Raw genomic sequence first — 26298 nt, 5'->3', positions numbered from 1 at the left:
AAATACACAAATCATCAAAATACTCCAGCAGGTCATCTACATGAGCACACTGTTGACACAGTTGTTAAGACATCTGTGTTCTCCCACTTTGTATACTTCTCCCATGTTCTTTCATAGATCTTCTGTGGAGGTTTTGCCCAACCTGCTCAAGTTCTGCATTTCTTTCTTTCTTTTTTTTTTTTTTGACATTTCAAAAGCACATTTTGTTGTTAGTGAATCTTGAGACTAATGACCTACATTTTTTTTCTTTATGATATACCTTCTTACTTGTAGGTAACCATTGGAAGTGTGTTACAGGCTGTTTTTATACCTAATTCCCCCTTTTCTCCCTTGATTTTTAAGTCACTCACAAAAAATACCATGAAAAATATAGCCACTAAAATGGCATTTGTCTAGGAAAAACTATTCTTGGTGATCATTTGTTGTGGGGAGGATTACCAAAAGGGACTATAGATCAAAAAGTCTCAGGACAGTTATTCTTTGGTGTACAAAGTTGCCAAAGGCTTTATTAACCATTTTCTCTCTGATGAAATCTCTCAAGTTTTTATTCCATAGTTGATCTGCCATAAAAGAAAGTCTAGGTTTATTTGAGTGCTTGATGTTGCATATTAGAATTTTATTCATTTAATTTTAGAATTTCATTCCCTGATATGGTCCAACTCATATATTCAATTTGGATGTTTCCAGTGACACCAAGAGTCATCCATCCTGTGAATCTCTTGTCCATGTCCTTTTATAATGTTTCCATAGATAAGGCCAGGTATGCTGGTGACTTTCCCCACTTTATTGTGATGTTGATATCAGTTATACATAGACAAGACATGATATGAATGTAATGAGGAAGAGAGAATCTTCTTTTCCTCTTATGGAGAGAAAGGGCCAAGAGGATTAAGCAAGTTGATGATCCAGGAGTAGATGGAGAAGCCTGTTTTCATTTGTTCAGGAAATGATTTACTGCAAGAGTAAATACCACACTGGTAGAATTGAGACTAGAATCCTGCATTTTTTATATTTCATCTGTTGCCTTAAACCTATTTCAAGGCAGGTATAAGTATGATATGTGCTTGATTCTCTCTGCCTGTGTGAGCAGTTAGCCTTCAGTGCTTTGTAAACCTGGGTGGGGATTGAGTCCTGGAATTTTGTTAGAAAAGACCTCTCATCATTTTTGTTGCAGACTGAAGTGCTACAAAACCTTCTGGGGTACTTGGCCTTGGATAGCCATCGGCGTACACTCCTCTTACAGGTAACTGCTTTAATTCTCCTTTCCTTCTTTTTTGAACGTTAACAAGGCAGCTCTTCAAGAGACTTGTGATGTGGTCCATGAGCCACAGGGACAACTAATTCTTCTGAGGCAAGTCATTTGTCTGAGAATGGTCAAGTTTATTGGGGTATGAGCACAGAGGGAAGAGGAAGACAATTTGTGCACATCAGCCCAGTGGAACAAAGCTATTACTTCTTGTCCAGTTGCTGGCTGCCTTTTCAGCTTCTCTCCTTCATATTTATTCTCTTATATCTCTAATGACCAAAGCTGAGAATGTCCTTTCTTTCTAGTCTGATATTTTGAGAGAGAGTATGGGAGTGTGTGTGTTTTTACATGAGACTGTATCCTATGAGAGGAACAAAAGGATGGTTGGGTAATAGCTTACACCTGATTTGATGCCTGTGTGGACCAGGTGCTGAAGGACCTCTTAGAGACCTGGGGCAGCAGCAGTGCTGTCAAACACTCTCCTGTGGAGCAGCAGCTTTATGTCAGCAAAGCCATCCTGATCTGCTTGTCCCACCTGAAGGAGTCAGAGATAGAACACATCAGGGAAGGTGAGAGAGCAGGGCTGGCTACAGTCTTCACCTAGCTATGACTGATGGTTGGGGGAAAAAAAATTCCAGCTGAAATGAAAAAGGGGACAGCTGGGTTGTTCTTTTTGTGGGCATCAGGGGAGATATATGGAAATATGGAGTCCAGATGCTTAGTTCTCCTTTTGATTTTGTCCTGCTTTCTTTCCAGAGCTGCTGACCGCCATGATGGGAGGTGTGCAGTGTCATATTGAGAGTAGTTTGCCCCAAGTCCGACACCTGGGAATGATTGTAGCCGAGACTATCAGTTCCCGAATACACTCTGAGGGGCCCCATCTGAAATTCCAGGTGAGAGGGGTGAGGGCAGCCCTTCATTCTTAGGGGTTTTTATATCAACATGATGTAATTGATTTTACTGTGTACTCTAGCCCAGCCGTAAATAATAATGATGCTGATGCCTTATATTTCAGTAACAATTTTTTCTTTTTCAAAGTACTTTTACATTTATTCTCTTAGTTTATGCTCATCACATGTAAGGTAGTCGGTACAGGGGTTATTTTTTTCTAAATAACATAAGGTTGTTGGAGGTTAAAGAGGAGAATGACTTTATCCCAAGATCATCCATTTATTGAGTACTTCTAACTCCCAAACTTTTGCTTTTTTTTGCTGTATCATAACCCTTCCTAGAATTACTTCTCTGCATATTGGCAATTTTCTTCTCTCAGCATGGAAGAAACAGTATCATTGTCAGAGATCATTGAGTGCTTGTGGATTTTTTTTTTTCTATTCGTGACTTGTTATGGTTCAGCCAGTCAATGGAGAATAGGTGGGAAGTGAGGGAGCAAAACTGCCTAACTCCTCTTAAGTGTATAATGATTGGTAGGTGAGGCTCCTGAACATGGGCCTGGATCTGTGTTCCACATCACAACTCCTAAGACTCCAGGGCCTATTTAGTCAACATCATCAAGGGACCTCTCCTTAGTGGAAATATTTAGTGGTCTTACAACTAAGAATTGTTCCATGGTACATAGGGAATTCACCATAATTGATCAGTAGGGTCAGTATCGGGAGATGGGGTTATAAATGAGAGCAAGCTATAATGAAGTCTTTTCTTAAAGGCTAATAAACCCAAAGGAAAGAACTACCCTAGACTTGCTTTGGCTTCCCTTACTCTTGGGATTGTTCACCACCAAGAATATTGTATATATAGCTTTGTTGGATGAAATCATCTCAACCCAACTCAGATCACTGGACCTGGAGTAAGGAAGATTTGAGTTCAAATCCAGCCTCAGAAACATATCAGTTCTATGACCCTGGGTAGGTCACTTTATCTCTGCCACAATTTCCTCATTTGTAAGATGAGGATGGTAACAGCACTTATACCTTTCAGAGTTGTTTTGGGGATAAAAGGAAATAATGTTTATAAAGTGCTATGTAAATGTTGGCTGCTAATATTGTTATTATTATTATAGTATGAAGAAAATAAACTGACCAGAGAATTATTGTCTTTGGTGAATTTGAAGCCTGCTGATACTAGCTCTTCAGCTTCTGGGTAATGCATTTCTCTGCCTTTTTGTTTCATGTATGTGCTCCAGTTAATACATCATCCTATTTGGGTTTTTTTTTCCCCATTGCATTTTTATTTTAATACACATTCCTTTTTGAATCATGTTGGGTGTCCTATTTGGGTTTTTGTTTTTGTTTTTTGGTTGTTTTTCCTGAGGCTGGGGTTAAGTGACTTTCCCAGGGTCACACAGCCTTGAAGTATTAAGTGTCTGAGGCCAGATTTGAACTGGGGTCTTCCTGACTTCAGGGCTGGGGCTCTATCCACTGTAACACTTACCTGCCCCAAGCGATTTGTTTTTGAAAATATTTTGTCTTTCTAATAGTGTTTTCATCATCATAGGCATTGAACGTGGGAGTGTGGAATAAATAGGAAGCGAGATCCTTTCTCTTAGGGAGAGAGACTTGCACTAGATTCATGGCTGATCTGTTTTTCTTGTTTTTGTTGTCTACATGGATTCCCAAAGGTCCCCCTCTATGCCAGCATCTGTCACACAACCATCCAGTCTAAGCCTAGAGGGCAAAGCACACCGAGAAGAAGAGAAAGACAAGGGTTCTGCCTCGGATCTGGACAGGTAAGGCCTTTGTGTCACTGCTGGGGCAGATAGGGCAGAATGGACCCTACTTAGTGATGGGCTCTGTGAGAGTCAGGTATTGGGGGGAGGGCTGAGCGCCATGGCATGTGATGATGAAAGCAATGTGGAGGGCATCCTTGGTGCAGTGCAGCACTCCTTGCCTTTGTCCATTGGCTGTGAGTGGAGAGAAAGGACGTGTCTTCCAGAACACTTGTTGATTTCTCTCTTGATTTTTCTATGCCACCAGTGATGATGAATTTGTCCCCTACGACATGTCACAGGACAAAGAGCTGAAGAGCACCAAGGCTCCAATGTACATCCGGGATTGCCTGGAAGGTTGGAGATTTCTGTGGGGTCATTTGTTCTTTGGGGATAGGTGTCCAGCCTATGGCAGCTGTTCTCTTTAGACTCTATCTGATGCTGCCTCTGAGAGACTTTGAGAAGAACTGTCCTGAGTGGATGCAGAGTATCCTGGTTTGCTTTACTTTAAAGCTCTTATTTCTCTGATGGTCAGGCAAAGCTCCTCATATATAGGATTTGCTTTCTCCATCTTCTGTAGTATCTGTGCTCCAGCCACTCCATAGTTTTCTTCTTCTTACTGCCTGCTTAGTTCTGCTTGACCCTCTGTGTCCCTGGTGTATGGGTTCTGTGTAAGACTAATTTCCCCCTTCCCTTTCCTAGTGCTAACATGGAATATCTGGGGTGGTATCAAGCTCAATGGCAAGTAATTAGCTCCCTCATAAACTTTGCCGCTCCTAGGGCTTTCCCTAGTTTGAAGGAACTGCTTTGTGTCCCTGAGCAGTGAGTCCCTTCCTGTGCTTAGCTGGGACCATGCTCCTGGACGCATGGAAAGGAAGCCAGGCCCATAGCTTGCCTTTACCGACTCTGATGGGTCAACTGAGAGCACTGTATCTCAGCAGTGGTGTTCTGGTCTGATGCAGCACTGACAACCTCAGAGGATGTGGAGCGCTGGGAAGTGACGCTGCAGGTTCTAGAGAGCGTGATCAAAAGGAGCCCAGCTGCAACAAAAGAGGTAGAGCTGTCTTAGTGATGGTGACCCTCCTACTTGAGGTGAGGGGCATTCAGATTTCCTGGTGTGGATTATAGGCTGACAGGAAAGAAAGCACGAATCAGGATTTTTGAAGTCCCATTTGGATTTCAGCACAGTGATCCAAAGAAGGTAGAAATCTGTGAAGTGAGCTTGCAACAGGGAAATTTGGATGTGACTTCTGTTTCTGTCACATTCAGTTTCAGGTTCTCTGACATGGACCCTGTGCTCTTCCTTTATCAATCTTTTGAAGAATAGACCATAGAAGCAGCAGCACATGAGCAGCATGGCTTGGGGGTCCAGTAGAACACACCCCTATCACTTCATTGAAGGGCAGGGAAGAAAAAGCAGCTAGAGTTCGTTTTATTCTTATGCAGGTTTTTTTTTCTCCTTTGGCTAAAGGTAGACAGTGTAAAGATTGGTAAGGCATCTAGAATCTAAACTGTCATATCCAGAGACTTCACCTCAAGTTATCTGAGAGTGCTCTATGCTCTCTCTATGCAACAAGGTCACCAGGGATCAGCAGTTTTCATTGGCCCAAGAGAAAGAAAATAAAGGATCTCCCAGAGTAGAAAGTGGGAAATTCTAATGTCTTTGTGTTCTCTGAGCAGGTGAGTACAGAGTTAGCCAAGGTGCTGCTCCATCTGGAGGAGAAGACCTCTATGGAGGGATTTGAAATGTTGCGTCAACGAGCACTGGTGGCTGTCACTATCACAGACCCAATACAGGTAAGTGCCCACAATGGATAACATATTGTTAGAATCTTGTTGGTAAACACAATAGAGGAAAGCAGCAAGTGTCAAGTTGGGAGCATGAAATATATATAGATATAAAATTCTAGAATATATATATATATATATCATCCCTTTAAGGAGATATTCTAGAATTTTCTAGGAAAAGAACTCATTGGCATACAGTTTTCAGATCATATTTTCTTCCCTTTTTAGAAATTTGGGATAGTACAAGAGCTAAGTAGATATTTTAATGTAAGTTGAAGGATATTCTACCTTAAATCATAGATTGTGCAAGAACAAACTTCTGGGTTTCATTGACTATAGATGAACTTGCCCTGCTTAATAAAAATCTTTATTCTTTTAGTATAAAAAATATTGGGGATAGTAGTTTCTAATCTCTTGTCCTATAGTATATATGGTTAAGTACTATTTCTTTTTTAAATAAAATTTTATTGATGTAATTTTAAAAATATCACATAATTTTCTCAAGTATTCTTCCTATTCCCACAAGAGCTATTCCGTGTAACAATATTTTTTAAAGGCATAAAGGAAGAAAAAGAACAAGAAGGTAATTAGTATAAATGATGAGTATATCAGAAAAAAAAATCTGAAAATATGTGCATTGTACCATATCCCATGTCCCTCCCTTCCATCTCTTCTGAGGGATGGGGTAGGTTAGACTTGGAGATGTCTTTTCATATCTTTTTGAGTAATGTTTATTCTTTTAATTTTGTAATATTCACTTTTAATATTTTTTGTGGTTATTCTTTCCACTTTATTGTAATCATTGTGTATAACATCTTCTTAGCTTTGCTTGCCTTGTTCTGCATCAGTTCATGTAGATCTTTCCATAGTTTTCTGTATTTATCACACATCATTTCTTATAGCACAGTACTGTTCCATTATATTCATGTACCACACTTTGTTTAGCCATTCCCCAACTGATGGGCATCTACTTTGTTTCCAATTCTTTCCTGTCATAAAAATTGCTGTTTTAAGTATTTTGAAGTATATGAGGATTTTCTGAATATTGGTGGTCTCCTCAGGGTATAAACCTAGTAGTAAAATCTTTGTATCAAGGGTATGGACATTGTAGTTATATATTATATTATATATTATATATATAAATTACAAATTATTTTCTATGATTGTATGAATTCACAAATGTACTGGTATGCTTATCTTACCATATCCCCTCTTTCCCCACCCCTCACACCCATGCATTAATTGTATATATATCTTGTTTTATATGTATTATATATATTGATATATATATACATACACACACACACACACACACACACACATATATATATATATATATATATATTGATATATATATCAAACTCTTAACAGAGAAATTTGTGCAAAGATTTTTTCCCCATATAATTACTTCCTGAGAAGGGCTATCTCTAACTAGGAACTAGCTAATGTTCCTGCAGATGTAAAATATAATGTAAGTATATCCAGAGCTTTGTTAATTAGCAGAGGTTCTTGAAATTTCTTTGGGTTGTACAAAGTGCTGGATTTGGTTTCTCTTTCTGCTATCTATAGGTTGCACAATATCTGACTTCCCAGTTCTATGCCATGAATTATAGCCTTCGGCAGCGGATGGACATCTTGGATGTAAGTGATACTTGGGCTTCTTTGTGTTCTCCCTATCATCTCCATGAGGCATGAAAGTAGTATGTGGGAGCAACAAATGAACAAAATAGATGAGGGCAGGTATTAGAATATCTCTTTTGAATTCATTGGAGGACCAAATGGTAGATGTTAAGAGTCCAAGTGGGCAGGGATCTTCCATGAGGACTTTTATAATTGAAATGGAGAAGACTCTCTGAAGGTTTTGCAGATACTAGTTGAAAAATGAAAGAGTATTTTAAAAGTGGAAGAAGTGAGAAATTTTAGATTGTGTTCTTAAGAGAACGAGGAAATGGGGCATCTAGTAGTGTTAGTCTGTTAGTTCCCCAGAATTCCTTTAGGTATGGAACAGTAAGGGGAAAATGGGAAGGAACAGATAAATGAGTTGGGTTGTAATGTTAAGATACCATGAAAAAAATATTTTATTTTCTGCATCTTCTCCCTTTTTTCTCCTAAGAATAAAACAGAATAGGATCACACTAATGGATTTAGAGTTAAAGTATTGTGTTCACACCAATATTTGGCCTCTCCAAGTATACATTTCTGGAGAAGAGTGTTGTATCTTATATATAGCTTGTTTGGGTCACTTTGCATCCTTAATTACTTAACTTTTTTTTTTTTATAAAATTTTTTATTTTTCAAAACATATGCATGGACAATTCTTCAACATCAGCCCTTGAAAAACCTTGTGTTCCAACTTCCTCCTCTTCCCCCATCCCCTTCTCTACACGGCAAATAGTCCAGTATATATTAAACATGGTAGAAATATAAAATGTTAATTTTTATAGATGAATCTTCCCCTTTTTGTCTGGGCATGGGTGCTTTTGGATTTGGTACTTGCTTTTCATTAAAGTTAAAATGAACACCCAATTCCTGGGGCACTCCTTTTCTTCTTAGGTGTTGGTTCTTGCAGCCCAGGAACTCTCAAGCCCTAAGAGCCTAGAGGAAGCCAAGATCCTTGGTCCTCCAAAGCCTGGTATCCAGCTCTTGCCTGCACCGTTGACCCCCAGTCTCAACAACGTTCCTTCTGAGGACTGGAGGAAAATCGTGGAGGAGAGGATTAAAAACAAGACACGTCGATTTGCCAAGGTACAGCCAAGACCTGGGAATGGAGAAGAGGACCAGAGTGTGTGTATGTGGGGGGGGCTCATATGTGTATGAGGAACAAGAAAGGTAAATCTGGTGATAACATGGCTGTGATGATTTAGAAGTTATTATAATATTACAAACTGAGCAATATAATGTAGCATTTGGGGACAGCCATGCTTAAATTTTTTTTTTAATTTTTAAAATTTCCATATATGTTTATCTCAGTAACTTAGCTCCTTTCCTTGAGTAGGCTTGGGCTATTGTCATAAGATCTCTCTTGGTGAATCATAGCCCCTGGAATAGGGGTGGGGATAGAAAGGATTCTTTCTGTCCTATGTAGCTCTGTTTATTTTCTATACTTTCTCTTTGACACCATTTCCATCATTTGTGTCCTGCTCCTGCTCCACAGTGGGTTGAATACAGAAGCATCTGTGGAATGGACATAGGCAGAGCAAATATTGAGGGAAGCAGAGGTTTAGTGCAGGGCCAGCCTTGGAATACCAGCTTTCTGCTTGGCATGGGTCTGGGAGGGAGGGAGGGAGGGAATGGGAGGAGCTGTCATTTAATTCTCATTCTTTATGGCAGGGTCCTTCCAGAGCCAACACAACAAATGGACCCAATAAGTTTAATTCTGTGGTTGGTTATTTCTTCTTTCCTCTCATTGAACGTTTTGACAGGTGAGTGGGGTTTCCTAGATACTTGTATATTGGGGGTGCCACAAAAGGCACTCTGTAGAATTCAGTAGATTCACCGTATGTGTATCTCCAAGAACCTAATGTCTGTAAGGCCATGATTCAGAAGTGAAGAACAAATTGTGGAGGCCTGCTGGTTAGATCACAAGGCAAGATTAGTATCGACTCCTCTCCTGTCCGGATTGAAGGGTTACTTGTATGTTAATGATAGTACTTTGTGGTTTTCAAAGGGCCTCACATTCTTTATCTCATTGATCCTCATAATTATTCTCTGGATATTATCTTAGTTTGACAGATGAAGAAACAGACTGAGAGAGGAAGCAGAATGACTTCTAGCAGTCACTCTTGGTTAGTGACAAAGCCAGGCCCAGAACCCAGTCTGTCCCCTGACTCAGAGGGCCAGCAACCCGCCATGCTGGATGAAGTGGCGGGCCTGGAGTTGTCAGGAGGACCTGGGTTTGGTTCCCTCTTTTTACAAATGGTGCTTCTTCTCTGAGCTTCAATTCCCTCATCTGGAAATTAGAGTAATACCTGTATAATCTGCCTCATAGGGCAGAGACTCAAATAAGATCATATATTTTTAGTGCTTTTAATTTTAAGCAATATATTTTTTTATTTTTATAATATATGTAAAGATAGTCTTTTTATTTTTATTTATAATTTTTTTTCACAGTATATATGCATGAGTAATTTTTTTTTTTATAATATTATCCCTTGTATTCATTTTTCCAAATTATCCCCTCCCTCGCTCTACTCCCTCCCTTGATGACAGGCAATCCCATACATTTTACATATGTTACAGTATAACCTAGATACAATATATGTGTGTAAATACCATTTTCTTGTTGCACATTAAGTATTAGATTCCGAAGGTATAAGTAACCTGGGTAGATAGACAGTAGTGCTAACAATTTACATTCACTTATTTGTAGTGCTTTTAAATGCTGGTTATTATTTTTACTTTGCTGTGCTTCCTTGGTTTCAATCTAGCTATATTGAAAGCTATATTTTGTATCCTCTATAGCATTTAATACAAAATACTGTGTTCTGTAGGCTCTTAAAAGAATCCTTGGGGGGGGCAAGAATATACAAAGAAATCACTTCTGCTGCTGCAGGTTAGATGCTGGGATGAACACTAGAAAAATGGATTGGTGTATCCATAGTGAGTACAGGATAGTGGAGAAGAGACTGAGCTTTTCTTGAAGGTTGTTCTCTTTGTTGGCCCTAATAGAAGTGTGGAAGGAATTAGGTTACCCCAGGGCCTCATCATTTCATCACCTTTCCAGTTCATTCCTAAAAGACAGAAATTGGGTAGCTGTGAGTCTTCAGAAGGAGTGGGGATGGGCTCTGATGTGATGTAGGAAGCTCAGGGTTTCAGCCTTGGGGCAGTTTCTCATTTTTTTTTTTTTTTTTTTTGCCTCATGATGGAGGAGGCAGGCTTTAAGGAACTTTGCTGGAGGAGTTACTAAGAAAAGCCAGTTAATTCTCCTTGAGTAGATCTAGAAGGGAATGGACCTATTATTTGAAATCCAAATTTGGCTAGACACGAGAACTCACTCAGTTCTATATTGCAGGCCTCTTGTGACTTTTGACCTCTTGGGAGATGATTCTTTGGTCCTGGGAAGACTAGTTCACACTGTGGGAATCCTGATGTATTTTGCCATTAATACCACAGTAAGTGCAGAGAAAGGTATGCAGTCTAGACCTGTTTTTGGTGATGCTTAGAGCTTTTACCTTTATAAGATGAATTGGGGAAATGGAATTATAAATCCTGATTGGTGGATGGCTTGAGGTTTCAGCTACCTAAGGAATAGAATTCTGTTTGAAATCTGACTAAAAGTGGTCTTAGGATGCCTTAAATAATAGTCTGTCAGAGGAAGGACCTTAAAAATAATTTAATTTTTTTATTTTACTAAGAAGAAATCTAAAATCCAGGGACAACAAGGACCTTGCAAGAGGTTAGTCTGATCCCTTGAACTGGGCCAGGACTGACCTCAGTCTTAACTCTTAGTTAATGGTCACTTGATTCTGAGTTCAGAGAAGGAAGTACAAGGTAACATTAAGCTCATATAGTGGGATTGTGTAATTCTGGACCCGTTATAAGCTATTAATGAAGGAATCCAGGGAACTGAATCAAAAGCCAGCTCTAGACCCTCTCTATAGAGGTCACACTTAATGTTTACCTTTTGCATGCCAGTTCCATGGGGTGACACATATCCTAACAGCTGTGGTTTGTGTTTCTAGGCAGCTGTGCCAATGGGAAAGACGCTGTTGGAGTTTGTGTGGGCACTTCGTTTTCATACCGATGCGTGAGTGTGTCTTCTGGTGGATATCTTCCCATCTTCAAAGAATTTTTATGGGCACTTAAGATACAATGAATTGTTGGTGAGGGAGAATAATTCTGCAGGGGTCAGTTTGAAGTTTGCTTAAATATCATATTGTAATCTTCCATAAGAGAGAAGTATGCAATTAAGTCTTCAAAGGGACTGATTTAGATGAGGAACAGCTTCATTTGGACAATTCTAGAGGCACGAAATATAGCCATTACTGCTTTCTTTGGAAGTCTATGTACATGATGACCTGCTGGTCCTTTTTGGGGCTGGTAACTTTCTTTACTATATAGGGTGTAGAAAAATATAGAAGCCTGTTTCCAGCCTAATGATAGTAGAGTTGTTGGGTTTTTGTTTTTTCTGCTGAGGCAATTGAAGTTAAGTGTCTTGTCCAGGGTCACCCAGCTAGGAAGTGGTAAGTGTCTGAGGCTAGATTTGAATTCAGGTCCTCTTAACTTCAGGGTTGGTGCTCTATCCACTGCACCACCTAGCTGCCCCAGAATAGAGCTGTTAGAATCAGCCTTAGTGATCAGTAAGAAATGTCTGTTTAGTAGAATCTACAATTCTGAAGAGACCTCTTGTGTACCAGCTACTTTAGGACAGTGATAGTTTTTATTTGCTAGGAACTTAACTTCTGCTGCAGAAGCCTGACAAAGTTAAAGGCAGCAAATGTAATGGGCGGAGGACAAGAAATTTGAGTCTGACTTGACTCATCTATTTATCATTGCATGGCAGTTATGTGCGTCAAGGCCTTCTGTACTCCATCTCTTCCATACTCTGGAGTGTTCCCGCAGAGCGCCTTCTTGAAGATCTGACAGATGAGCTCCTAGAAACCAGGTCTTGGCTGGCAGGTAAGCTTCTCCGTGGTGACTGAACCTTGCCTGGTGTAGAAAGAAGGTGACTGTGAGAGGGGTTCTTTATTGGACAATACTCAAAATGGCCTGTGGATCAGGGTAACTGACAAGAGTATAGCAGGTGTGAACTGCCAGGGGGAAGAAAAGACTGGCTTTGAATTCAGTGATATGGTAATAGTTAGGTAATTAGGTAATAGCTAATAGTAATAACTCAAATTTATATAGGACTTAATTTATAAAGCATTTTCCTCACAGCATCTGTATGTGGTAATTAGTCTGAATGTTAATATGCCCATTTTATAGTTAAAGAAAATGGGTCTTTGAGAGAAGTGACTAGTCCATGGTCATCCAGGAAGCAGCACTTTTCTTGAGCCTGGGTAGCTTTACTTTTACATGCTGAGTGTTCCCATTCTTCTATCAATTATGTTGTCTTAGTGTAGTTCACACAGGGGACCAGCACACAGCATTCCTAGCCACATTCCAAATACATGGGGTTAGTGTGAGGTAATAGTAACTACTATACTACCGGCTTGTATTGAATACTTAGGTTTCAAAGGAACAGGAAGTTCAGATTTCCTCATTATTGCTGCTGTTTAGGGATTTTGTGAGTGAATGTTCAGTTACTTCACAGGACCACGGGAAGATAGAAATAAAGACTTATCTTGGACTTGTCCATTCTGTTCATGTGGTGCCTGTAAAAGGGAGGGCCAGCAATGGGAACCTGAGATGACACATTGCTGACTTTGGAGAGGAATTCTGGGTGGGTCCATGGGGCTTCCTTCCAGAGCAGCAGGACATGGCTGCCTGTCACCACAGGGAGTTTGTTTCCAGAATCTACTCATTGGCTGTAGGAGGCCAATCCTTTTAAATCTGTATTTCCCTAGGAAATTCAGTGATTTAAATTGCTTAATCACCTTGAAAAGTCTATTCAGAATATATGATCTATGAAGAATGAATTTTCACATCAATACCCCTAAACTTCACAGCTCTCAGTTCTAATGAATATAAATGGTATTCCAGTATGATACTTTTTGCCCTCTTGGTGCTTTTATTTTAGGAAAAAAAAAAAACAAAAAACAAACCCAAGGATGTTTAATTGAGCCTTTAATAGGGCTTGAGAATTATTTTAGATGGCTCAAACTGGAGCCTGGGGCTAGCATGCAAAGAACCCTGGTAGTTGATTTCCCATGTGTCTTCTGCCTCATTAAAAGGAGACCGAGTACATCCTCCATGGAACATAGACAGACCTCCTGTTCCTTCCTCCTCTGTCAGTCTCAGATGGCTGTGTCTGTGGAAGAAGTATTCTAGTCGATGAATCCATTGTTACCTTTGTACATTCTGACTTCCCTTGATTTAGTGCAACCCTTTCCCTACATTGATTTAATTTGTTCTCATAAAATTTGTTCTTTGCAAATGACAGGCTTCCTGCCAAAGTTCTGGGGAGGGAATTCCCCTCTTAATTCTTGGCAGTTATGGAGCTACAGAGTGACTAGGAAGCATTAAGGGAGGTGGTGGGAAGACTTGACTGACTTTTCAATTCATGGTTTTTTTGGTGCTGGCCTGCCTTCCTCTGGAGTGCCCAGAGCTGTGGCAGTAAGTTTGGCAACAGCATGTGAGGCTGAGCCTTCTCCAGGAGAAGTTCCATTTGGTATGGTGTTGTGGAAAGGGAACCAATTTCATTCAGAAGATTGGTCTTCAAGCCTTGACACTAGCTGGGTGATATCAGGGAAATTAAACTCATTGTGCCTTGGTTTTCTTGGCTGCAAAATGGAGATAATTATCTAGGTAGTTCACATTGTTGTGGGAAAAGTGCTTTGTAATTTTTTTTTTTTATTAGTGCTTTATAATTCTTAAAGCACTACATAAGCATGAGTAGTTATTGCCATTATGAAGAGATGGGAACATCAAAGGGACATTAAGGCACTTTGTAGTTTCATTAAGGACTCTGGTCCTGTTCTTTTGCTTCCCCCTCAGGGTAGCATTGAGTTGGGATCAGAAGGCTGGAGCTAGACTGGCAAAAATAATCCCATTCCCCAGCATGAGTTCTGGCTGGGCAGGACTTGAGGTTGTGTTGGGAGCATATGGCCTGTGCGTACAGGATTTCCTCTTGTGGCCTCCCTGCTGTTCCAGTCTCTCCCCACTTGGACATCCTGAGTGCATCCTGGTTTTTTACTTTGCCAAACTCATTAAAATCCCCTGAAATAATAGCTGCCAGCAAAGTTTCCCATGCATAGTCAAGAGTTTAAAAGATAAGTGACTTTTGTAGTGAGGAATTAAGATTCTAAATTTTTATCCTAGACTTTCCCTGGGAAGGTCTCCAAATGGTATTCCTCATCCATACAGAGAATAGATAGTACCATCACTTTAAAAATCTCAATAAATGTTTCAAGTGCCTACCTATTGCTTATAAAGTCTGAGGTAATGTAAGTAAGGTACCAGGTTTCCTGAAGTGGGTGGAAGATCTCCAAAGAAAGTAAGTTCCCACGGAATCCCCTCCCTCCCCCCAGCATTAGCACTGATGATTTAGTGGCCTGAGCTTTCCACATGCCAGTGGCTGAGATGGCAGAGTTCTTCTTCCAGGAAAGATACACGTCTACGCTTGACCTGGAGTTAGGAAGACCCAAGTTCACATCCAGCCTCAGATGCTTAGTAGCAGTGTGATCCAGTTAGCCTTTACCTCAGTTTCTTCAACTATAAAATGGGGATAATAGCACCTACCTCTCTCAGGATTGTTGAGGGGAAAATGAGATGTTTGTAAAGCTCTTTGAAAACCTTAAAGTGCCATTTACCATTATTGACAACTTTCCATATAGTGAGTACTTGGTAAATGTTAGCTAATTCTTCCCCCAGACCCAAGCAAGCAGAACTGATTGTCAGGTAAAATTCAGGCTACTTGGTTTAGTTTATGCATCTCTGAATGCTTTAATCTCTAGTTAAGACTGATTAAATGATCAATCATTGAGTCTTGAGAGATTCAACACAGGGTTTACTCAGGAAGAATACATTTAACTACTGATTTTTTAAGTGGAAATGGAGTTAGTTATCTGGGCTTTTTTCCCCCCCCTCCCTCTGGGTAATCATCTTAGAACTCATAGAGTGTTTATCATGGAATTCAAGAATTCCAGGCTCACTAGGTAGCCAGTTTGCCCTAGTTTCATTACTTTTCAATTTAGAATATTTTATAGCCTTTGAATGTGTAAAATGATGGATGGAGCCTGGCAGGGACTTAGGCTTTTTCATTTTAAGACAAAGTATTGTGAACATGTGATTTTTGTTTCTTTTACAGCTGTAACAGAGAATGACCCAGATGAAGACTGTAGGAAGCTGGCCATGCAGGCACTCCTATTGATGGAGAAGCTAAAAGACAAACTCCAAATAGTTGGTTCTTAGTCAATCCATTTGCCCTTAACCTGGCCCTACAGGTGGCCCAAAAGGGTTTTTGGGCCATCACCTGGCTGGCAAAGAGGAAGGCAGGGAGAAACGGGGGCCTGACATCTGGGCTTTGTAGTGGCAGCCAACTCTGTGAAATATTGATATCCGGTACTGAGTGTACAGATGCAGGAAAACGCAGTAGAGTTGCTTTCTTCCTCCCCTCCCCCTGCACACTGAATATGCTATTTTTAGCCTGGTGTGTTTTTTGAGTCTTCAGCTAAAAATACAGCAAACCCTGTATAGCCTCTGTATTAAAACTGCAGGAGCAGAACTGGTCACTAATGGCTATAGAAGGAGTAGCCTACATCCCAGAAGCAGCAGCCACCTCCAAGATTTTTGTTTCATTGTTTCATTGAACCTTATTAGGGGTGAAAGGTGTGGTGTGATCATAAAGCTAAAAAAAGAAGGGTCTTGCCTCCTGTGAAATTTCTTCCCATTAACATCCCCATCTGCCCCCCTCCCCTGTCAACTACTAGTTGTAAGAAGAACTGAAGGGGAAGGAAAGGAATGGAAAAGCAGAATGAGGCATTACTACTATGCAGCATTAGTTCTCTGTTTGAAGAGAACTACTCCGAAATTGGATCTGAGGACTGTGCCCCCATAGAGTAGACTGTGAGCTCTGACCCTGATGCTGCTCTTTTTCCCAGAGGCATAGCTGTAGGGCAGAATATAAAGGTTGTCCTCTCTGTCCACCCCACCCACAGCAAAGTTCCCGGGTCTTGAAGGGGTACCGGCCTAGACTGGTTTCTCTGATGTGGTCTCTGCAGCATACCCATGGAGCAAGCTTTGCTCAGACTAGATTTGTTGAGGTGACCAATTTGCTGGGCTAGTTTCCTATCATTTTCATTCCATTGCACGTTTGCCAATTTATAGCATTCTCAAGTGAGCTGTAAAGGAAAACATAAGCCTTGTGATGACCCTGAGAAGAGAGAAAGGGCAAGGACCTTTATAGCCAGAACTAGAATGGAGAGGAAGGGGGAAAATGTAGCTTTCCGTACGTCATGAAGGAGTTCTTAAGGGACTCCTGGGTCTCAACACCCTCATAGGGAACATGATATTAAACCTGTCTGCCTCTTAAAGAAGCTAAGCACAGTCTGACAAAAGGTTCTTTAGACACAGCTGAATTCATTCTCCATGAGATTACTTTGTGTCCAACGACTGGAGGAAAGGAATTCAGAGCTAAGGAAACACCAATGTAGGAAGTAGCATTAAGGGCCAGCCACCCCTCCTGTTGGAGTACAGAGGCCCAGGCCTATCATCTTCCCCCAATACAAGGAGAACTCATTGGAAGCCACCAGCATCATCAGCTTTAGCTCCGCCTTGTCCTTACATTAGTGTTACTGATACAGAACTGGCTTTGAAGTCAGAAAGAGATGGATTCAAGTCCTCAGACAATGATTGTGGGAATCTCAGGCACGAAATCTAACCACTAATGATCTAGGCCAAAGCTGTCTATCAATCCTGCCAGCAGAGGGCCCAGCCTATCCAGAACTGGATGAAAACAGGGCTGGGAAATGTTTAATAACATTTAATAAAAAATGTTATAACATCGTGGTGGTGTTACATTTTCATTTTGTTAAATTTATATTTTCCAAATCAATATGCAGTCTAGGGATCTGTTTCTATTTGAATTTGACACCACTTCTCCAGGCAGCTCTTAAAAGAGTTTAGGTACAAAGGAAGGGGCTACCCTATTATTAGATTGTTTGCTACCTTGATTGATAGTATATTGGATGAAGTCTTAAGTCTAGTCCCCAATTTTTTTTTAAATACAGAACTGCTTTGCACTTTCACTCCCACCCTTGTTTGAATTCTAAAAAAGACAGTATCATTCTGTTCCTTGGATTTTGGATAACTTTCATCCTAATGTAGAAATTTCAAGAGAGAAGCTAAGATTCTGTGAGGATTGAATTCCAAATGGTATGTGGGCCATAGAGCCTCTCATCCAAAGGCAAAGCTTGTATGCCACCTAAAATTCATAGAATAAAAACAACTAAGGCATAAAGATAAAAACAACTTTTAAAATATAAAATCATAATTTTTTACAATGTGGAAATTTTAAAAAACAAAACCACCACCACGACCAGTAAAAGTCTGATTTCCCTTCAGGCATCTCCACCCTTGAAGTTTCCCACTTCTTGCTGCAAATCTGGGTGCTTAAACAAACAATTTGGGTCTTTTCCCCTCTCGTCAGCAATGATTGGCTTTTCCAGCTGTAGGAGTACACAGATAAAGCAAGTCAATGATGTAATATTATTTAACTGCTAACTGCTGTGTATCTGGGCAGTTAGGAATCATCCTCTACCTCCTCTATCACTTCTTCATCTACTTCCTTGCCATCTTCTATGCTATTATGGCGAATTCGCTCAGGCATGATGCGACTCAGTGGGATGCCCAGTCCTCGATGTACTGCATCCATGGTCCGTTGGTTCACATAGTAGGTCAGGTTTGCAGATGGAAGCCTCTTCCGGATCTCCTCAAGGTATTTATAGGCCTGTGTCAAAAACAGCTAGTTATTTGCCAACACCATACCTACAACAACTAAGACAGGTATAATTAGTTATACTCTGATTATCCTCCATGTGTATCATGCTAATATGAGCTACAGAGCCTGGAAAACTATTTATTATAGTAGATTTGGAAAAGAATTCAGTTTTTACTGAAGAGAGCCAGAATAGTTTTAATATTTTTAAATTGATGGAAGAACCATAGTCATACCTAGAAGTTAGTGCAGAATTGTTCCTCAGCTTTTGTTAAGAGTCTTATGGTGTCGTCAGCAAGTTATAAGTGACATGCATTAATATTTCAGACTCAATGATTGATGAAAACTCAATGATAATTAGATCACTAAAAACTACTGAATTTGAGACCTTTTTTAATATACTTGCTTTGATACCCTCCAAAGCTATATAATTTTCAATAACAATTTCTTTGTATGCTGAAATGTCCTGTTCTGCAAATTATATTATATAGGGATGACTTCTGTGGATAAGCTAGAGCACAGTCAGGTAGGGTGTAATAGAGGCTTAAAAACAAATAGATCAAGAGCACAGAACTCTTAAAGGTTCCTGTCCCACCCCACTGAGGGCCTGCCTTCATATACATATTTGTTCAAGTAAAGTAAAATAGCCTTTTAAAAGTTAGATATATTTATTGGAACATCTGCTGTTTCTTAAAAGAGACAAGCAATAAGAGGAGAATTGTTTTTTTTCCTAATCAACATTCAAAAAATATCTGTTTATACACATGTATGGGATTTATGCAGATAAGAATGTCCAAAAGAACTGCATAAGAAAATATGAGGTATGAAAGGATGAAATGGATTCTGGGGACATTTTAAGTATAGTTGGAGGTTCCTATAATACAGGGAACTGGGGAGATAAGCCAAAACCAGATTATGAAGGGTCCTAATACCTGGATCTTAGTCTATATAATATGGAGAACCCCTGAAGATTAAAAAAAAAAAACCAAAAACATTTTTGATAATTGTTTTAATATATCAAAGGACCCCAAAGAATACTTCCAAGTGAATATCCCACATTATAAAATTCCAGTGTTAATGCAATAAGGATTAAATAATATAAAGGAGTAATTGTGATTGATGTACATGTAATCTCACACTTTAGTATGTTTCCATTTGTTAAGAAAAAGGATGGATATGTGCTTTATAAATTAACATCATTTTTCAATGTTTTTTATATGGGTTGTGTTACCATTTAAAATTGTTTTCATTTACACAGATATAGTAATTATATAGTTATACTGGCTTAGTTTCATTCTTTATCATTTCATGAAGTAAATTCATGTATATTTCATTTATTATGACTTATATTTATTTACTTTTTACATGCCATTTTGTTTAGTTATTACCCAATTAGGCCTATAGCATGTTTTCAATTTTTTTATTTTACAGAGTATTGCTATGAATATTTTTATTTGCATAGGTCTTATTAGTAATTTCCTCAAGATATAAACTCAATAGTAAGATTACTGGGTCAAAATTTTCTCACACAATTTCATCTCTTGTTTTCATAGATTCGCCAGTAGTGGAAAAAGTAGAAAAAGTGACTGTTTTCTTTCATCTCTATCAGCAACAATTTTTGCAATCTTTGCCAATTGATGGGTTTGAAGTGTTACTTCAGAGTTATCTTAATTTTCATTTCTCTGATTGTGGGCTATTTCAAGCACTTATTTTGAAAACATATTCTGATGTTAGTTTATAAACAAATGGCTTATCATATATCTATATATATTTGGTGAATCATATTCTTTTCTATTTATTGACACTTCATTCAATTTTAATTTATTATTTTTAAAAAATAGTATTTTATTTTTCCAAATATATGAAGTGATAGTTTTTTAACATCCATTTTCATAAAACTTCCAATTTTTTTCTCTGTTATACCCCCTTCCCTGATATAGGTTAAATATGGAGAATTCTTTAAAACATTTTTCCATTATTTGTCATGTTGTACAAGAAAAATCAGATCAAAAGGAAAAAATTTACGAGAAAGAAAAAAAAAAAGCAAACAACAACAAAAAGGTGAAAACACTATGCTTCAATCCACATTCAGTCTCCATAATTCTTTCTCTGGATGTGTATAGCATAGATGTTATCTCTGGAATTGCTTTGAATCACTGAATTGTTGAGAAGAGCAAATGGCTCATAAGGTTAAGATTTGTTTCAATTTATTGAAGATCTTTTGTTTCAATTTCATTGATCTTTTTTTTTTTTCAGATATTTAGTCAAGTCTGTGTTTTATTCTGGCTGCATTTATTTGTGCAAAAGGTTTTTGATATTACATAAAGTAATCATTTTTATTTAGTCATATTCTCTCTATTGTTTCTGGTTATAAATGCATCCATCCCTTATCACAACTATGAGTTGTTATTATAACATATTTTCCTATGCTTTTTTCTTAAAGAATATAATTATGTTAAATTTATTTTTCCATTTGGAATTTAGTGTGATAACTGCTGTTCTAAAACTGTTTTTGCTATAGCCACTTAGTTTTCCCAGCAGCTATTACTAAAATAGAGTTCTTTCTCTGGCACTTTATGATTTATTTGGGTAATCAAATATTAGAGTGCTAAGTCTTACCTTCTATGGTTTGCTTACCTAATTTCTTTCACTGAGCAACTTTTCTTATTTCTTATCCATTACTAGAAAGTGTTGATAATTACTTGTTTATCCTAGGATTTGAAATCATGTAAGGCCAAATCTCTATCATTCTTGAGTTTTTAAAAAATTATTTCTCTAGATACTCTTGATATTTGTTTCTTGTGATTTTTTTAAAACTGAGACCAAGAACCATTTTGTTTTTGTGTTTCCATCCAAGCACTTAGCATAATGTCTTACATATATTAAATGCCTAATAAATGTTTATTGATAAGCTGAATTGGAAAACCAGAGTGATAGAAGAATATTCACAAGAATATTGGGATACAACAAATTGAGATCAATTTTAACTCCTATACTCGTGGCCACTGAAGCCAGCAAATTCCTTATATAACCTTACTAATTCAACACTTACCATTTGGTATTCTTCCATTTGCAGGTAATGTTCAACAAGGAATCCATAGACATCCCCTATTCGGATAGTAATATCCAGATCTGGCTCTTCTAGGAGAAGCTCACATTGCTTAACTGCCTCTTTTGGGTCTTCTGTGTAAGTCCTGGTGAGAGGAAAGTCATTCTGAATCACACATTCTTGATAAAGTAGTTAAAGGGACCCAAATTCCCCTCTTGGTTTCATTTGTAAAGCATGCAAAATCTTAGCAGGTGATTGTCCCTTAAAGAGTAACTTTTAGGGCCTAGATAGAGTGAAACTATTGCAGTATTTCCTCACAGGTAATCGTTATTTTCTTTACGAAAATAAAGATGATGAGGTGGATTTTTAAAGAAACCAATATTAATGTACTTATACTTTTCCTTAAAGTATTCAACTTGGAAAACCACTGCCACCATGCTGCGATTCTTCAAAAAATTCCTGCCAATTGTTTTTGAGAGATGCTTTCAGAGCCATTTTACAAGCCCAATGCTCTAGTCCAATCTTGCTTTGACTAAAAATGCCATTCAAAGCTCATTCTTCTAACCAGTGCTTGGTGTTGCAGTGGATAAAATACTGGGCCTAAAGTCAGGAAGTCCAGCCTCAAACACTTACTAGTTGTGTGACCCTGGGCAAGTCACTTACCCTATGTTTGCTTCAGTTGCTTCATCTGTCAAATGGAGTTAATATGATAACACCTACCTCTCAGGATGGTTGTGAGGATCAAATGAGACGATAATCAAAGCACTAAGCACAGAGTCTAGCACACAGTAGGTGCCACATAAATATTAACTATCACTATATTTATCCCCAAAATCAAGGACAAGGATTTATCATCAAAGAATGTACCCCCCGCTTTGAAAGTGATTACCATTAATAATTTGAGCAATGGCAACACTATTGGAATAAGGTATATATAGGCCTTGAAAAGTAAATTATTCAGCAGAAAGATTAAAATCTCTAGTGCTCTCTGTTGTTTTTATTAGAGGAGATCTCAGGAGATCACCGGCATGGACTTCAGGTTAGCTGGGGATTTTTAGAAGCACCATTGTTAATCTGTAATAGTTGGAGTGGACTTTGGCTTTTATAAATTGTAGCATGCTGTTGTCTCCAGAAGCTGCCACATCGCTCTCTGGGAAGAAATCTGCTGTGTCTACTCAAATCTCTCAGACAGATTCTTCTTCCTGTAGTGAACCGTTGTCTCCAGGCAGTTGCTGTTAACTCTTGTCCAGAGAAGTGACTTCCCTTCTTTCAGAGAGCCCCGTCAGGCCTGATGTAATGCAGAGACCTCTCCTTGAATCCTGGCTCTGAATCTCCTCCAGCTCTTATCCTTCTCCAGGCAGACTGCTTTCCAGGCCCACTGTTGCCTCTTTTATCCTCCCAGAGAATGGGCGTGGGATAATGCAAGGGCTTCTGGGAAGAACCACTTCAGCCAATGAGCTTGCTCCTTCTATCAAGTCAACCTGAGTTCTCACCTTGTAATTGTCCAGACAACCTGAATTCTCACCTTGTCACTGTCCAGACAACCTGAGTTCTCACCTAGTAATCCTAACATCTCCCCCTTTCTTTTGATTTAGAACATAGGATAGTCATGACCTTGACATAAATCCATCAATATGGGAGGTATTACACGTAATTACATAAATTACATAAGCACATAGTAACATAGTAACATAATACATGCTAGAAGTATATAACAAATAACATAATCAAATAATTATAAATTGAGAATTTATAAATGTCCATAAGTCCATTGTCCATTAGTCTCATCTTGTGTTAGGAAGTCCAATGATTCCTGCTGGTTTTAAAGTTCTTTAACAGTCCTATTATTAGCCATGCTCTTTCGGTGTAAGATGTTTCTTAGATTTTCTCCTTTATTTTGAGGTCTTTCTCTTTTTCTGTCTCTCTCTGATGGACAAGGCAAATACGACTCATTGGCACCCATGATTCCTTCTCCATCTGAAAAAATACAAGCAAACCCTCTCTCCCAGGCAGTTAACCTATCTAATTTCCTTCTATTTACCACTTTCTAAATCTCTTCTCATCATATGGCAATTACATTGGAGTTGTTTGCACTGGACACAGCCCTGTTGGTTTAAAAGGCCTGTATTCTCCCCAAGTGTAATCCATTTTTGCAATCTGATTGCCTTTTGGCTGACTTATCAGGTAATCCTTTTCTGCCATGTGATTGCATTTCTGCTGGTTGATCAAATCAGAGTCCTGGCCTTCTAAAGGCTCTTTGGGTGTAACATCAGCTGCCATCATGCCCCAAGTCTTTTTTGCCTGGGGCCCTGGACCTGGGCCCCTCATCCCATTTCCCTGAATTATTCTACACTCTGATGCCCAATGGAGTCCTCTGTTGCATTTTGGACATGGGGTTTTAGGTCTTCTTTCACCCTGTCTTCTCACTGTATCTCCATACCTACACTGAGCTCTTAGATGTCCAATTTTTCCACATTGAAAACATCGCCGAGTTTCTCTAGAAGTCCCTTGCCAGGAGGGACCCTGCCTTTCCACATTCATCATTGTCCGGGTGTAAAAAGCATTTGTTCCCACTGTAGCACAGCGTCTTATGATCGCCTCTAAAGGATCATCTTTGTCTAATCCCCATATAATTCTTCTGCAAATCTCATTGGCATTTTCCTTAGCCAGATGTCTGGTCATTATTTCTGTAGCTGAATTTTCTCCAATAGTTCTTTTGACAGCAGTTTGCAAGCGTCCCACAAAATCTGCAAAAGGTTCATTGGGACCTTGCTCTATTTTAGTGAAAGCCTCTCCCCGATCTTTCTGTCCAGGGAGGACACCCCAAGCTTTTATTGCAGCCTTAGCAATTTGCTCATATATTGTCATGGTATAATTAATCTGTTCTGAATTCTCTCCATACTGACCTTCACCAGCCAAGTGCTCAAAAGTGAATTGTGTGTTAACTCCTATTTCCAAATTGCATCTGACTTGAATTTTACATAATTCATGAAATTTCGCAAGCCATAATAAATTTTCTCCAGGTTCCAGGCATATCCTTGCTATGGATTTCCAATCATTTGGGGTTAGGACTTCATAAGACAAACCATCTAGTAACATTTTAACATAAGCTGATGTAGCCCCATAAAGGGTACAACCTTTTTTCAAATCCTTAATTTTATTCAAATCTAAAGGTGCATATCTTCTCCTTTTTTGACCTACAGAGTCAATATTTTCAATCACAGGATATGCATGTATAAAATCACTTATATCCTGTCCTTCTCTCTTAGCTTTAACCAATGCTTTTTCTAATCTTGTCATAGGCTTAGGCTGCTTCACAGGCAATTCTGTTTGTGTTTCTGCCTCTTCCCCTCCTTCTTCCTCCACCTCTGAAGGTGGGGTTGATGTGGGTCTGTCAATAATCTGTTCTCTAGGCAGGATTGAAGCTTCTTCAAGAGAATCATACCCTAATTCCTCATTTAAATCCTCTTGCTCTAGGGCAAGATCTTGATCTTTCCTTTTTTCCTCACACTTCCTCCTCTGTTGATTTTTAAAACTTTTCCTTCTCCTACAACTTGCTTGATAGTTTAAGGCTAATTGAACTATGTTGTAGATATAAAATACTTCTGCAGAAATTGAACGAGGCCCATTTTTTGCATGAAATTCTTTCATTTCAAATCCCACTAGCTTCCATTTATCTATATCTATCTTTTCTTCCTCTAAGAACCAAGGGGATGTGCGTCTTAATGCAGCCAAGAGTTTAGCAATCTGTACCCAGGTTACAAGTAAACTCTGCTCCTCAATTATCTTGATTATACTCTCTATAGTACCACTCCTGAATGGGGGCGGAGCTGAGGTTGCTTCTGGGGCTGGGGTTGAGTCGGCTGAGGTCCAGGGATTGAATTTAGCTAACATCTGCCCCATTTCAGCTATAAGAGATAGCTGGTTTAACCGTTAACAAGTTAAGTTCCTTATTTATCTATTAGCACGCTCACTTAATCTTTAACAAAGTTTCCTCGTTACTCACGGTTCTGGGTCAGAGAGACTGAGATCTGGATGGGAGGCTTTTCCATTGAAATCAGGACCGTGTCTGTCCCTGTTTGGGCGCCAAATTGCGAAGGTCTGGTCTAGCTCCTCTTGTCAGGATAAGCAAAAGTCCTTGCCCCACGTTGGGCGCCAAATGTAGCGAGCTGTCGTCTCCAGAAGCTGCTGGATCGCTCTCTGGGAAGAGATCTGCTGTGTCTACTCAAATCTCTCAGACAGATTCTTCTTCCTGTAACGAACCGTTGTCTCCAGGCAGTTGCTGTTAACTCTTGTCCAGAGAAGTGACTTCCCTTCCTGCAGAGAGCTGCGTTAAGCCAGATGTAGTGCAGAGTCCTCTCCTCTTTAACTCTTGTCCTTCTCCAGTCCAATCTGCTCTCCAGGCCCAATGTTGTCTCTTTTATCCTCCCAGAGAATGGGCATGGGATAATGCAAGGAACCACTTCAGCCAATGAGCTTGCTCCTTCTATCAAGTCAACCTGAGTTCTCACCTTGTAATTGTCCAGACAACCTGAATTCTCACCTTGTCACTGTCCAGACAACCTGAGTTCTCACCTAGTAATCCTAACAATAAATACCCTCTCTTTTTTATGTGCACACATGCAAGTACACACACACACACACACACACACACACACACACACACACACACTCAACCCTTTTCAAATCATTTGGGTTATACAAGGTGTCTGATTCAGTACATAAAGGGATACATTGCACTAGAAATGATTCCTGACATTACATTTTCTCTACGAATCAGACTCCTCAGTTGGTGCCAACATTCAATGAATCCCCATTATACATGACAAGTAGTCAGCTCACATCTGCTTGAAGACTTCTAAGGAGAGAAGACTTACTATGTCTTGTGGTCGTCCATTTCACTTTTGGATAGTTTTATTAGTTAGGAAGTTTTGTATTTTTTAAAACATCAAATCTAAATTTGTAACTTCCATTACTGCTCCGGGTTTGGCATTTAGGGTCTAAAAAGAAGAAATTAG

At 39.2% G+C, this 26298-nt stretch overlaps 2 protein-coding genes across 8 annotated transcripts in view; one reads left to right on the top strand and one right to left on the bottom strand.

Annotated features, from left to right (window-relative positions):
* TELO2 (telomere maintenance 2) overlaps nt 1–17300 on the top strand; it is a 34877-nt gene extending 17577 nt beyond the window's left edge. For all 5 annotated transcript variants that reach the window (XM_074279622.1, XM_074279623.1, XM_074279624.1 and 2 more), the window contains exons 7-21: nt 1175–1243; nt 1674–1815; nt 2003–2139; nt 3264–3343; nt 3822–3929; nt 4177–4265; nt 4871–4962; nt 5589–5705; nt 7266–7337; nt 8250–8441; nt 9027–9118; nt 10708–10807; nt 11378–11442; nt 12199–12314; nt 15604–17300. In XM_074279622.1, the coding sequence (XP_074135723.1) occupies nt 1175–1243; nt 1674–1815; nt 2003–2139; nt 3264–3343; nt 3822–3929; nt 4177–4265; nt 4871–4962; nt 5589–5705; nt 7266–7337; nt 8250–8441; nt 9027–9118; nt 10708–10807; nt 11378–11442; nt 12199–12314; nt 15604–15707 (1575 nt within the window). In that variant the 3' untranslated portion in view covers nt 15708–17300. The remainder of the gene's footprint in view (nt 1–1174; nt 1244–1673; nt 1816–2002; nt 2140–3263; nt 3344–3821; nt 3930–4176; nt 4266–4870; nt 4963–5588; nt 5706–7265; nt 7338–8249; nt 8442–9026; nt 9119–10707; nt 10808–11377; nt 11443–12198; nt 12315–15603) is intronic.
* A 450-nt stretch (nt 17301–17750) lies between these two features.
* IFT140 (intraflagellar transport 140) overlaps nt 17751–26298 on the bottom strand; it is a 209010-nt gene continuing 200462 nt past the window's right edge. For 2 of the 3 annotated variants that reach the window (XM_074279618.1, XM_074279621.1), the window contains 3 exons: nt 21284–21425; nt 18055–18243; nt 17751–17962 (listed from right to left, as the gene is read on the bottom strand). In XM_074279618.1, the coding sequence (XP_074135719.1) occupies nt 17855–17962; nt 18055–18243; nt 21284–21425 (439 nt within the window). In that variant the 3' untranslated portion in view covers nt 17751–17854. Of the gene's footprint in view, nt 18244–21283; nt 21426–26298 lie in introns of all 3 variants that reach the window. The other variant, XM_074279619.1, reaches the window with a different exon arrangement.

The sequence above is a fragment of the Sminthopsis crassicaudata genome, chromosome 1 (genome assembly GCF_048593235.1).
Source record: "Sminthopsis crassicaudata isolate SCR6 chromosome 1, ASM4859323v1, whole genome shotgun sequence".
Classification (NCBI taxonomy): Eukaryota; Metazoa; Chordata; class Mammalia; order Dasyuromorphia; family Dasyuridae; genus Sminthopsis; species Sminthopsis crassicaudata.
Note: the sequence above shows the minus strand (reverse complement) of the source record. Positions and strands in the feature narration are given on the sequence as shown.